Genomic DNA, 14,704 nt, shown 5'->3' on the forward strand with positions numbered 1-14,704 from the left:
CATTGCTGTTCTACCGTCTTCCCTGCTAGGGCCTCCTTCCAATCAATTTTGGCCAGCTCCTGCCTCATGCCTCTGTAATCCCCTTTGCTATACTGTAATACCGACACTTCCGATTTTCCCTTCTGCCTTTCCATTTGCAGAGTAAAACTTATCATGTTGTGATCACTGCCTCCTAATGGCTCTTTTACCTCTCGTCCCCTTATCAGATCAGGATCATTACACAACACTAAATCCAGAATTGCCTTCTCCCTGGTAGGCTCCAATACAAGCTGTTCTAAGAATCCATCTCGAAGGCACTCTACAAACTCTCTTTCCTGGGGTCCATTTCCAACCTGATTTTCCCAGTCTACCTGCATGTTGAAATCTCCCATAACCACCGTAGCATTACATTTTTGACACGCCAATTTTATCTCCTGATTCAACTTGCACCCTATGTCGAGGCTACTGTTTGGGGGCCTATAGATAACTCCCATTAGGGTCTTTTTACCCTTACAATTTCTCATTTCTATCCATACTGATTCAACATCTCCTGATTCTATGTCACCCCTTGCAAGGGAATGAATATCATTCCTTACCATCAGAGCAACCCCACCCCCTCTGCCCATCTGTCTGTCTTTTCTATACGTTGTGTACCCCTGAATATTCAGTTCCCAGCCCTGGTCCTCTTGTAGCCATGTCTCAGTGATCCCTACAACATCATACTTGCCCATGACTAACTGAGCCTCAAGCTCATCCACTTTATTTTTTATACTACGCGCATTTAAGTACAACACTTTAACTTCTGTATTTACCTCCCCTCTCACATCGTTCACAATTGGCCCTGCCCTTAATTTCTTTTCCCCTCTAGAACTTCTGTTCCCATTCTTCCGAGAGTCTTTTGCAATATCTCCTGTATTCCCTTTTACCTCATCTTCATATTCACAATTTGTTAACCCCTCCCCCCCACTACTTAGTTTAAAGCCACAGGTGTCACACTAGCAAACCTGCCTGCCAGAATGTTTGTCCCCCTGCTGCTAAGATGCAACCCGTCCCTTTTGTACAAGTCACCCCTAGCCCAGAAGAGATCCCAGTGGTCCAGAAATCTAAATCCCTGCTCTCTGCACCAGTCCCTCAGCCATAAATTCATACCCTCTATCTCTCTGTTCCTGGCCTCACCAGCACGAGGTACCGGTAGCAGTCCAGAGATAACTACCTTCGACGTCCTACTTCTCAGTGTTTTTCCCAACTCTCTAAACTCCCGCTGTAGCACCTCCTTCCTCTTCCGCCCGACGTCATTCGTGCCCACGTGCACAACGACTTCAGGTTGATCGCCTTCCCTCACTAGGATTTTCTGAAGCCGGTCTGTGATGTGTTGAACCCTGGCACCAGGGAGGCAACAGACCATCCTCAAGTCCCTCCTGCTGCCACAGAATCTTCTGTCCGTCCCTCGGACTATGGAGTCACCGACCACTACAGCTCTTCCAGACTTCGGTCTCCCCTGTCGAGTATCCTTATATCACCAATTAAATTGCCTGATTGTCCAATTTACCTGACTTCTCACTTAAACTAGCACTTACTTTACTGCTCAGCCAACGGGCGTCCTTGCTCTGCTCCCGGACTTTTCAAATTGACTACTAGTTTCCTTTTGGCGCTCTTTTTAAACTGCCTGTTCAACTGTGATTAGCACTTACTTTACTGCTCAGCCAACGGGCGTCCTTGCTCTGCTCCCGGACTGTTCTTTGATTATGCTGCTGGCCTTGCTGAGGCAGCGTGAGGTGTAGATGGCGTCAATGGAAGGGAGGTTGGTTTGTGTGATGGTCTGGGCTGCGTCCACAATTCTCTGCAATTTCTTGCAGTCTTGGATGGTGCTGTACCCAAACCAAGCTGTGATGCATCCTGATAAAATGCTTTCTACAGTGCATCTGTCAAAGACCTATGAATAAGCAGCTCCACATTTTTTTCTTCAGTGTTATGTTGCATTTTAATCTTGCCTCTGGAAATCTATCAAAGCACTCGTGCACCAACCTTATTGTGAAACGCTTCAGTGAACTTTATGATGCATTACTGCCGCTCATATGTCAAGAGAATGCCACTTACATGATGGGAAGGTGCAATAATGCAAACGGTAAGCAGACCTGGAGAGGGTGGTGAACAACAGTGTTGCAGGAGCTGGGATTTCTGACTCCAGTGATGGGAAATGCGTGGCTTGCAATATGTCTTGTCTCTTTAGCAGTTCCCTGTAAAGATCACACCCTTTATCCTCCCTGGGCTAGGGTCCTCTACCCCATTGTGGACATTGGACATTGTCTGTGGAACTGATGCGCTACAATGCTGAGAACTATATTCTGTACTCTGTATCTTCCCCTTTGCTCCACCTGTTGTACTTAGTTTGACTTGAATGCATTGATGTCTCGTATTATCTGATCTGATTGGATAATTTGGAAAACAAAGCTTTTCACTGTACCTCGGTACACGTGACAATAATAAACCCAAACCTAGAAGTTACCATTCATGCTAACAACATACTGAGGAACACAGTGAAGCTGTTTTCTCAGTCATTGCCATAGCGCCAGAGACCCGCGTTCAATCCTGACCTCGGGTTCTGTCTGTGTGGAGTTTGCACGTTCTCCCTGTGACTGCGTGTGTTTCATCCGGGTGCTCCGGTTTCCTCCAACATCCTAGACATGTGGGCTTGCAGGTTAATTGGCCACTGACGATGTCTATTTCAGCATCGAAGCCAGGCACAAAATGCTGGAGTGACTCAGTTGGTCAGGCAGCATCTTTGGAGAGAAGGGATAAGGGACGTTTTGGGTCAAGACCCTTCTTGTGACTGGGAGTCAGGGGAGAGGGAAACTAGAGAAATGAGAAGGCAGGGAACCAATCAGAGCCACCACCGACAGCCAAAGAGCCCACACTGGTCCATTGTTGGCTGCAGAGGAGGTGATAACTAAGGGATAGGAACAGTGCAGGATGTTTAGGGTTGGGGAGGGACAGAAAGAGAGGGAGTAAAAGGGTAACTTGAAATTAGAGAAAGCAGTATTTGTACCTTTGGGGTGTGAGCTGCCCCACAGATGGGGTGCTGTTCCTTTAATTGGCGTTGTTCCTCACTCTGACAGTGGACAGTAAGGTCAGTGTGGGAATGGGATGGGGAGTTAATGTGTTTAGCAACCGGGAGATCAGGTAGGTTTAGGTGGACTGAGCAGAGGTGTTCAGAGGAACGATCACCGAGCCTGCGCTTGGTCTCGCCGATATACAGGAGACCTATACCGCTGGGTTGTAAGCTGCTCAAGGTTTACAGTGGGAAATCTGATAACATGGTTGTAAAATCATATCTGTGAGGTTTGCAGAACAGAGTAATGGTGAGCCACAACATTGTTTAACTATGTGAATGTTTTCCCTGAGGACTGGGTACTTACATTCTCCAGCCTGGACCAGTTCTTCAGCTTGGAGGGGAAGGAGAGGCCGTGGTTAAAAGCACCCATGTCCAAGTCACAGGGGTAGTACCAGGAGAAGATCTCAGCCACAAGGTAGCCATTGCTGAAGGCTCTGAAACACAACGCACCAGCATTGATCCACACCTGTTAGACCTTCGCTGTACATCCGACACCGGATTTATTCACAGCACTTTGTGATTCCTGACTGACACTCAAAGTACATCTCATCATGTGGATTTGCTAAATGTAAACTGAGAAATACTTGTATTCTACCTGTAGGTCATAATGTCAATATTCCCATCACTGAATTGATGCATGTCAGTAATTGCCGTTCCCTCTTCGTGTACGAGATTTCCTGCACCAGTGGTATTTTTCTTTAAAAATACTTTATGTTCTTCCTATGAAAATGTATCCATGCTGACCAAGTTGGCATACTGGGCTAGTCCCATTTGCCAGCATTTGGTCCATATCCCTCTAAACAATTCTCATGCACATATCTGTCCAAATGTCTTTTAAAAGCGTAATTGTACCCGCTTCATAGCTTCCTCTGGCAGCTCGTTCCAGATATGGACTCCCCTCTGAGTGAAAAAGTTGCCCGAGGTCACCCTTAAATCTCTCCCCTCTCATCTCAAGACTATGCTTAAGGATCCTGAACCAATACGTCACCAATCCATGTTCTCCACAGATGCTGCCTGGCCCGCTGAGTTACTCCAGCACTCTGTGAAACGTCACCTATCCATTTTTTCCACAGATGCTGCCTGACCCGCTGAGTTACTCCAGTACTTTGTGTCTTTTTCTCCCTCCATCTGTTTTCGTTTCTTTGAGCAGTTTGTTTTCTGTTTGTCAAGACTTCAGCACCTGCAGTCTCTTGTCTCACTAACCCACCGACCTGCACGTCTTTGGGGTACAGGAGGGACCTGGAGCACCCGGAGGAAACCCACATGGTCACAGAGGGAATGTGCAAACTCCACACAGACAGCAATGGAGGTCAGGATTGAACCAGGGCCCCAGGCGCTGTGAGGCAGTGGCTCTGTCGTCCACACCTGGCCCTGTGGCGTTTCTAATGCAAGGCCCCCCACCTCCAGCCCGACAAGCCTGCCCCTACCCCTCCACCATCCCTCCCTCTCCCTCCACACAAACCCCGTCCCTGCCCACCCTCCTCTCCCCTCCCCCATCCCCTCCACACCCCGGCCCCTGCCCTTCAGCTCCCCTCCCTCCCACACACTGCACTCCCTCCTCCCAACTCCACCTTCCCCCAACTCTCGACCCCCCCTCCCCACATTTATGCCTCCCCCACACACTCCATCTGTACCTCTCTCTGCCTGTGTCCCATTTTTACTCTGCACATCTCCCCACCGCCTCTGCCCTTTCTACCCCTCCTCTCTCTCTACCTACCCTCCCATCCCACTCCACCCCACCCTCTCGATCCATCGCTCTCTATCCATCGCTCCCTCTCCTCTCCCCCTCCCCCTCCCCCTCCCCCTCCTCTCCCCTTCCTCCTCTCCCCTTACTCCTCTCCCCCTCCTCCCCTCCCCTTCTCCATCTCCCCCTCCTCCTCCTCTCCCCTTCCTCCTCCTCTCTCTCTCTCCCCCTCTCCCCTCCCCCTCTCCCCTCCCCCTCTCCCCCTCCCCCTCCTCCTCCTCCTCTCCTCCTCCTCCTCCTCTCCATCTCCCCCTCCTCCTCCTCCTCCTCCTCCTCTCCCCCTCTCCCCCTCCCCATCTGCATTAAAGTTTGACAAGCAAGTCAACGCTGTGGTAAAAGCCAGCTTCTTCCAACTTCGTACCATAGCTAAAATCAAACCTTTCCTCCAATTTGACGACATTGAAAAAAATCATCCACGCATTCATTTCCTCCCGCCTAGACTATTGCAACTCCCTATACACTGGGATCAGCCAATCATCCCTGTCCCGCCTGCAACTGGTCCAAAACGCTGCAGCGAGACTCCTGACGGGTACCCGTAAAAGGGACCACATCACCCCGATTCTGGCCTCTCTCCACTGGCTCCCAGTACAGTACAGAATCAACTTCCAGCTCCTCCTATTCACATACAAAGCCCTAAATGGACACTCCCCCCCCCCCCCCTACATCAAAAATCTTCTAACCCACCACTCTATCTCCAGGTCCCTCAGGTCGGCCGACTTGGGGCTACTCACTATCCCGCGGTCTAGGCTTAAGCTCAGGGTGACCGCGCTTTTGCGGTTGCAGCTCCTAGACTGTGGAACAGCATCCCTGTCCCCATCAGAACTGCCCCCTCCATCGACTCCTTTAAGTCCAGGCTCAAAACCTATTTCTACTCCCTAGCGTTTGAGGCTCATTGAGGGGGCGCTGTGAACTGTTTATGTATGTGCTGTTATGTTTGTGTGCCATTGTATGTTCGTTCTTAGTACCTGAACTGATGTACAGCACTTTGGTCAACGTGGGTTGTGTTTAAATGTGCTATACAAATAAAATTGGCTTGACTTGACTATCCCCCTCTTCCTCTCCCCTCCTCCTCTCGCCCTCCCCCTCCTCCTCCCCCTCCCCTCCCCCTCTTCCTCTCGCCCTCTCTCTCTCCCCCTCTCCCCCCTCTCCCCCCTCTCCCTCTCCCCCTCCTCCTCTCCCCCTCCTCCCCCTCCCCTCCCCCCTCTCCCCCTCTCCCCCTCCCCCTCCCCCTCTCCCCCTCCCCTCCCCCTCTCCCCCTCCCCCTCCCCCCTCCCCCTCCCCCTCTCCCCCTCCTCCCCTCCCCCCCTCTCCCCCTCCCCCTCCCCCTCCCCCTCCCCCTCTCCCCCTCCCCCTCCCCCCTCTCCCCCTCTCTCCCCTCTCCCTCCCCGGGCTAACCCGCACCGCTCTCCCCTGCCCCCTCTCTCAGCACGGCTCCCCGACCTGTCCCGTCCCCTGTCCCCGGCCCCGGCTCCCCTGCCCCGGGGCGGGCCTCACCGCGGGCCGTGGGTGACGGGGCGGCTGAGCCCCAGGCCCCCCGGGCCGGCCTGTACCCTGTCCCCCCGGGCCGGCCTGTACCCTGTCCCCGGGCCGGCCTGTACCCTGTCCCCGGGCCGGCCTGTACCCTGTCCCCGGGCCGGCCTGTACCCTGTACCCTGTCCCCGGGCCGGCCTGTACCCTGTACCCTGTACCCTGTACCTTGTCCCCGGGCCGGCCTGTACCCTGTACCCTGTACCCTGTCCCCGGGCCGGCCTGTACCCTGTACCCTGTACCCTGTCCCCGGGCCGGCCTGTACCCTGTACCCTGTACCTTGTCCCCGGGCCGGCCTGTACCCTGTACCCTGTCCCCTGTCCCCCGGGCCGGCCTGTACCCTGTACCCTGTACCCTGTCCCCCCGGGCCGGCCTGTACCCTGTCCCCGGGCCGGCCTGTACCCTGTCCCCGGGCCGGCCTGTACCCTGTCCCCGGGCCGGCCTGTACCCTGTACCCTGTCCCCGGGCCGGCCTGTACCCTGTACCCTGTACCCTGTACCTTGTCCCCGGCCGGCCTGTACCCTGTACCCTGTCCCCGGGCCGGCCTGTACCCTGTACCCTGTACCCTGTCCCCGGGCCGGCCTGTACCCTGTACCTGTACCCTGTACCCTGTACCTTGTCCCCGGGCCGGCCTGTACCCTGTACCCTGTACCCTGTCCCCTGTCCCCGGGCCGGCCTGTACCCTGTACCCTGTACCCTGTCCCCGGGCCGGCCTGTACCCTGTACCCTGTACCCTGTCCCCGGGCCGGCCTGTACCCTGTACCCTGTCCCCGGGCCGGCCTGTACCCTGTACCCTGTCCCCGGGCCGGCCTGTACCCTGTCCCCGGGCCGGCCTGTACCCTGTACCCTGTCCCCTGTCCCCGGGCCGGCCTGTACCCTGTACCCTGTACCCTGTCCCCAGGCCGGCCTGTACCCTGTCCCCGGGCCGGCCTGTACCCTGTCCCCGGGCCGGCCTGTACCCTGTCCCCTGTACCCTGTCCCCGGGCCGGCCTGTACCCTGTACCCTGTCCCCTGTACCCTGTCCCCGGGCCGGCCTGTACCCTGTCCCCGGGCCGGCCTGTCCCCTGTCCCCGGGCCGGCCTGTACCCTGTACCCTGTACCCTGTCCCCGGGCCGGCCTGTACCCTGTCCCCGGGCCGGCCTGTCCCCTGTACCCTGACCCCGGGCCGGCCTGTACCCTGTACCCTGTACCCTGTCCCCGGGCCGGCCTGTACCCTGTACCCTGTCCCCGGGCCGGCCTGTACCCTGTACCCTGTCCCCGGGCCGGCCTGTACCCTGTACCCTGTCCCCGGGCCGGCCTGTACCCAGTACCCTGTCCCCGGGCCGGCCTGTACCCTGTACCCTGTACCCAGTACCCTGTACCCTGTCCCCGGGCCGGCCTGTACCCTGTACCCTGTACCCTGTCCCCGGGCCGGCCTGACCCTGTACCCTGTACCCTGTAGCCTTTACCCTGTCCCCGGGCCGGCCTGTACCCTGTACCCTGTACCCTGTCCCCGGGCCGGCCTGTACCCTGTTCCCTGTACCCTGTACCCTGTCCCCGGGCCGGCCTGTACCCTGTTCCCTGTACCCTGTACCCTGTCCCCGGGCCGGCCTGTACCCTGTACCCTGTACCCTGTACCCTGTACCCTGTCCCCGGGCCGGCCTGTACCCTGTACCCTGTACCCTGTCCCCGGGCCGGCCTGTACCCTGTACCCTGTACCCTGTCCCCGGGCCGGCCTGTACCCTGTACCCTGTACCCTGTACCCTGTCCCCGGGCCGGCCTGTACCCTGTACCCTGTCCCCTGTCCCCGGGCCGGCCTGTACCCTGTACCCTGTACCCTGTCCCCGGGCCGGCCTGTACCCTGTACCCTGTACCCTGTACCCTGTCCCCGGGCCGGCCTGTACCCTGTACCCTGTACCCTGTACCCTGTACCCTGTCCCCGGGCCGGCCTGTACCCTGTACCCTGTCCCCGGGCCGGCCTGTACCCTGTACCCTGTACCCTGTACCCTGTCCCCGGGCCGGCCTGTACCCTGTACCCTGTCCCCTGTCCCCGGGCCGGCCTGTACCCTGTACCCTGTACCCTGTCCCCTGTCCCCGGGCCGGCCTGTACCCTGTACCCTGTACCCTGTCCCCTGTCCCCGGGCCGGCCTGTACCCTGTACCCTGTACCCTGTACCCTGTACCCTGTACCCAGTACCCTGTACCCTGTACCCTGTACCCTGTCCCCGGGCCGGCCTGTACCCTGTACCCTGTACCCAGTACCCTGTACCCTGTACCCTGTCCCCTGTTCCCGGGCCGGCCTGTACCCAGTACCCTGTACCCTGTACCCTGTACTCTGTACCCTGTACCCGGGCCGGCCTGTACCCTGTACCCTGTACCCAGTACCCTGTACCCTGTACCCAGTACCCTGTACCCTGTACCCTGTACCCTGTACCCGGGCCGGCCTGTACCCTGTACCCTGTACCCAGTACCCTGTCCCCGGGCCGGCCTGTACCCTGTACCCTGTACCCGGGCCGGCCTGTACCCTGTACCCTGTACCCTGTACCCTGTACCCTGTACCCGGGCCGGCCTGTACCCTGTACCCTGTACCCTGTACCCTGTACCCAGTACCCTGTCCCCGGGCCGGCCTGTACCCTGTACCCTGTACCCTGTACCCTGTACCCTGTCCCCGGGCCGGCCTGTACCCTGTACCCTGTACCCTGTACCCTGTCCCCGGGCCGTCCTGTACCCTGTACCCTGTACCCTGTACCCTGTCCCCGGGCCGGCCTGTACCCTGTACCCTGTACCCTGTACCCTGTACCCAGTACCCTGTACCCTGTACCCTGTACCCAGTACCCTGTACCCTGTACCCTGTCCCCGGGCCGGCCTGTACCCTGTACCCTGTCCCCGGGCCGGCCTGTACCCTGTACCCTGTACCCTGTACCCTGTACCCTGTCCCCGGGCCGGCCTGTACCCTGTACCCTGTCCCCTGTACCCTGTCCCCTGTCCCCGGGCCGGCCTGTACCCTGTACCCTGTCCCCTGTCCCCGGGCCGGCCTGTACCCTGTACCCTGTACCCTGTCCCCTGTCCCCGGGCCGGCCTGTACCCTGTACCCTGTACCCTGTACCCTGTACCCTGTACCCTGTACCCAGTACCCTGTACCCTGTACCCTGTACCCTGTCCCCGGGCCGGCCTGTACCCTGTACCCTGTACCCAGTACCCTGTACCCTGTACCCTGTACCCTGTCCCCTGTTCCCGGGCCGGCCTGTACCCAGTACCCTGTACCCTGTACCCTGTACCCTGTACTCTGTACCCTGTACCCGGGCCGGCCTGTACCCTGTACCCTGTACCCAGTACCCTGTACCCTGTACCCTGTACCCAGTACCCTGTACCCTGTACCCTGTACCCTGTACCCGGGCCGGCCTGTACCCTGTACCCTGTACCCTGTACCCAGTACCCTGTCCCCGGGCCGGCCTGTACCCTGTACCCTGTACCCGGGCCGGCCTGTACCCTGTACCCTGTACCCTGTACCCTGTACCCAGTACCCTGTCCCCGGGCCGGCCTGTACCCTGTCCCCGGGCCAGCCTGTACCCTGTACCCTGTACCCTGTACCCTGTACCCTGTCCCCGGGCCGGCCTGTACCCTGTACCCTGTAACCTGTACCCTGTCCCCGGGCCGGCCTGTACCCTGTACCCTGTACCCTGTACACAGTACCCTGTACCCAGTACCCTGTACCCTGTACCCTGTACCCAGTACCCTGTACCCTGTACCCTGTACCCTGTCCCCGGGCCGGCCTGTACCCTGTACCCTGTACCCTGTACCCTGTCCCCTGTCCCCTGTACCCTGTACCCGGGCCGGCCTGTACCCTGTACCCTGTACCCTGTACCCTGTCCCCTGTCCCCTGTACCCTGTACCCGGGCCGGCCTGTACCCTGTACCCTGTACCCTGTACCCTGTACCCTGTCCCCGGGCCGGCCTGTACCCTGTACCCTGTACCCTGTACCCTGTACCCTGTCCCCGGGCCGGCCTGTACCCTGTACCCTGTACCCTGTCCCCTGTACCCTGTACCCTGTCCCCGGGCCGGCCTGTACCCTGTACCCTGTACCCTGTCCCCTGTCCCCTGTCCCCTGTACCCTGTACCCTGTACCCTGTCCCCGGGCCGGCCTGTACCCTGTACCCTGTACCCTGTACCCTGTACCCTGTACCCTGTACCCTGTCCCCGGGCCGGCCTGTACCCTGTACCCTGTCCCCTGTCCCCTGTACCCTGTACCCTGTACCCTGTCCCCGGGCCGGCCTGTACCCTGTACCCTGTACCCTGTCCCCTGTCCCCTGTACCCTGTCCCCTGTCCCCTGTCCCCTGTACCCTGTACCCTGTACCCTGTCCCCTGTACCCTGTACCCTGTACCCTGTACCCTGTACCCAGTACCCTGTACCCTGTCCCCTGTACCCTGTCCCCTGTACCCTGTACCCTGTACCCTGTACCCTGTACCCTGTCCCCTGTACCCTGTACCCTGTACCCGGGCCGGCCTGTACCCTGTACCCTGTACCCTGTACCCTGTCCCCTGTACCCTGTCCCCTGTACCCTGTACCCTGTACCCTGTACCCGGGCCGGCCTGTACCCTGTACCCTGTCCCCTGTACCATGTACCCTGTACCCGGGCCGGCCTGTACCCTGTACCCAGTACCCTGTACCCTGTACCCTGTCCCCTGTACCCAGTACCCTGTACCCTGTACCCTGTACCCTGTACCCTGTCCCCTGTACCCTGTACCCTGTACCCTGTCCCCTGTACCCTGTACCCTGTACCCTGTACCCGGGCCGGCCTGTACCCTGTACCCAGTACCCTGTACCCTGTACCCTGTCCCCTGTACCCAGTACCCTGTACCCTGTACCCTGTCCCCTGTACCCAGTACCCTGTCCCCTGTACCCTGTACCCTGTACCCTGTCCCCGGGCCGGCCTGTACCCTGTACCCTGTACCCTGTCCCCTGTCCCCTGTACCCTGTACCCTGTCCCCTGTACCCTGTACCCTGTCCCCTGTACCCTGTACCCTGTCCCCGGGCCGGCCTGTACCCTGTACCCTGTACCCTGTACCCTGTACCCAGTACCCTGTACCCTGTACCCTGTACCCTGTCCCCGGGCCGGCCTGTACCCTGTACCCTGTACCCAGTACCCTGTACCCTGTACCCTGTCCCCTGTTCCCGGGCCGGCCTGTACCCAGTACCCTGTACCCTGTACCCTGTACTCTGTACCCTGTACCCGGGCCGGCCTGTACCCTGTACCCTGTACCCAGTACCCAGTACCCTGTACCCTGTACCCTGTACCCAGTACCCTGTACCCTGTACCCTGTACCCTGTACCCGGGCCGGCCTGTACCCTGTACCCTGTACCCAGTACCCTGTCCCCGGGCCGGCCTGTACCCTGTACCCTGTACCCGGGCCGGCCTGTACCCTGTACCCTGTACCCTGTACCCTGTACCCTGTACCCGGGCCGGCCTGTACCCTGTACCCTGTACCCTGTACCCTGTACCCAGTACCCTGTCCCCGGGCCGGCCTGTACCCTGTACCCTGTACCCTGTACCCTGTACCCTGTCCCCGGGCCGGCCTGTACCCTGTACCCTGTACCCTGTCCCCGGGCCGTCCTGTACCCTGTACCCTGTACCCTGTACCCTGTCCCCGGGCCGGCCTGTACCCTGTACCCTGTACCCTGTACCCTGTACCCAGTACCCTGTACCCTGTACCCTGTACCCAGTACCCTGTACCCTGTACCCTGTCCCCGGGCCGGCCTGTACCCTGTACCCTGTCCCCGGGCCGGCCTGTACCCTGTACCCTGTACCCTGTACCCTGTCCCCGGGCCGGCCTGTACCCTGTACCCTGTCCCCTGTCCCCGGGCCGGCCTGTACCCTGTACCCTGTACCCTGTACCCTGTCCCCTGTCCCCGGGCCGGCCTGTACCCTGTACCCTGTACCCTGTCCCCTGTCCCCGGGCCGGCCTGTACCCTGTACCCTGTACCCTGTACCCTGTACCCTGTACCCAGTACCCTGTACCCTGTACCCTGTACCCTGTCCCCGGGCCGGCCTGTACCCTGTACCCTGTACCCAGTACCCTGTACCCTGTACCCTGTACCCTGTACCCTGTCCCCTGTTCCCGGGCCGGCCTGTACCCAGTACCCTGTACCCTGTACCCTGTACCCTGTACTCTGTACCCTGTACCCGGGCCGGCCTGTACCCTGTACCCTGTACCCAGTACCCTGTACCCTGTACCCTGTACCCAGTACCCTGTACCCTGTACCCTGTACCCGGGCCGGCCTGTACCCTGTACCCTGTACCCTGTACCCAGTACCCTGTCCCCGGGCCGGCCTGTACCCTGTACCCTGTACCCGGGCCGGCCTGTACCCTGTACCCTGTACCCTGTACCCAGTACCCTGTCCCCGGGCCGGCCTGTACCCTGTACCCTGTACCCTGTCCCCGGGCCGGCCTGTACCCTGTACCCTGTACCCTGTACCCTGTCCCCGGGCCGGCCTGTACCCTGTACCCTGTACCCTGTACCCTGTACCCTGTACCCTGTACCCTGTCCCCGGGCCGGCCTGTACCCTGTACCCTGTACACAGTACCCTGTACCCAGTACCCTGTACCCTGTACCCTGTACCCAGTACCCTGTACCCTGTACCCTGTACCCTGTCCCCGGGCCGGCCTGTACCCTGTACCCTGTACCCTGTACCCTGTCCCCTGTCCCCTGTCCCCTGTACCCTGTACCCGGGCCGGCCTGTACCCTGTACCCTGTACCCTGTACCCTGTACCCTGTACCCTGTCCCCGGGCCGGCCTGTACCCTGTACCCTGTACCCTGTACCCTGTACCCTGTCCCCGGGCCGGCCTGTACCCTGTACCCTGTACCCTGTCCCCTGTACCCTGTACCCTGTCCCCGGGCCGGCCTGTACCCTGTACCCTGTACCCTGTCCCCTGTCCCCTGTACCCTGTACCCTGTACCCTGTCCCCGGGCCGGCCTGTACCCTGTACCCTGTACCCTGTACCCTGTCCCCGGGCCGGCCTGTACCCTGTACCCTGTCCCCTGTCCCCTGTCCCCTGTACCCTGTACCCTGTACCCTGTCCCCGGGCCGGCCTGTACCCTGTACCCTGTCCCCTGTCCCCTGTCCCCTGTACCCTGTCCCCTGTCCCCTGTCCCCTGTACCCTGTACCCTGTACCCTGTACCCTGTCCCCTGTACCCTGTACCCTGTACCCAGTACCCTGTACCCTGTCCCCTGTACCCTGTCCCCTGTACCCTGTACCCTGTACCCTGTACCCTGTCCCCTGTACCCTGTACCCTGTACCCGGGCCGGCCTGTACCCTGTACCCTGTACCCTGTACCCTGTCCCCTGTACCCTGTCCCCTGTACCCTGTACCCTGTACCCTGTACCCGGGCCGGCCTGTACCCTGTACCCTGTCCCCTGTACCATGTACCCTGTACCCGGGCCGGCCTGTACCCTGTACCCAGTACCCTGTCCCCTGTACCCAGTACCCTGTACCCTGTACCCTGTACCCTGTACCCTGTACCCTGTCCCCTGTACCCTGTACCCTGTACCCTGTCCCCTGTACCCTGTACCCTGTACCCTGTACCCGGGCCGGCCTGTACCCTGTACCCAGTACCCTGTACCCTGTACCCTGTCCCCTGTACCCAGTACCCTGTACCCTGTACCCTGTCCCCTGTACCCAGTACCCTGTCCCCTGTACCCTGTACCCTGTACCCTGTCCCCGGGCCGGCCTGTACCCTGTACCCTGTACCCTGTCCCCTGTCCCCTGTACCCTGTACCCTGTCCCCTGTACCCTGTACCCTGTCCCCTGTACCCTGTACCCTGTCCCCGGGCCGGCCTGTACCCTGTACCCTGTACCCTGTACCCTGTACCCAGTACCCTGTCCCCTGTACCCTGTACCCTGTACCCTGTCCCCGGGCCGGCCTGTACCCTGTACCCTGTACCCTGTCCCCGGGCCGGCCTGTACCCTGTACCCTGTCCCCTGTACCCTGTACCCAGTACCCTGTCCCCTGTACCCTGTACCCTGTCCCCTGTACCCTGTACCCTGTACCCTGTACCCAGTACCCTGTACCCTGTACCCTGTACCCTGTACCCTGTACCCTGTCCCCTGTACCCTGTACCCTGTACCCTGTACCCTGTACCCTGTACCCTGTCCCCTGTACCCTGTACCCAGTACCCTGTACCCTGTACCCAGTACCCTGTACCCTGTACCCTGTACCCAGTACCCTGTACCCTGTACCCTGTCCCCTGTACCCTGTACCCAGTACCCAGTACCCTGTACCCTGTACCCGGGCCGGCCTGTACCCTGTACCCTGTACCCTGTACCCAGTACCCTGTACCCTGTACCCTGTCCCCTGTACCCT

General features: G+C 60.0%; 1 protein-coding gene across 1 annotated transcript in view; it reads right to left on the reverse strand.

Annotated features, from left to right (window-relative positions):
* spata4 (spermatogenesis associated 4) overlaps window positions 1–14,704 on the reverse strand; it is a 28,290-nt gene that overhangs the window by 12,441 nt on the left and 1,145 nt on the right. Inside the window, exon 2 of the mRNA XM_078397076.1 lies at window positions 3,396–3,525. Within this exon, the coding sequence (XP_078253202.1) occupies window positions 3,396–3,525 (130 nt within the window). The remainder of the gene's footprint in view (window positions 1–3,395; window positions 3,526–14,704) is intronic.

This window comes from Rhinoraja longicauda, chromosome 3, assembly GCF_053455715.1.
Source record: "Rhinoraja longicauda isolate Sanriku21f chromosome 3, sRhiLon1.1, whole genome shotgun sequence".
NCBI lineage: Eukaryota > Metazoa > Chordata > Chondrichthyes > Rajiformes > Arhynchobatidae > Rhinoraja > Rhinoraja longicauda.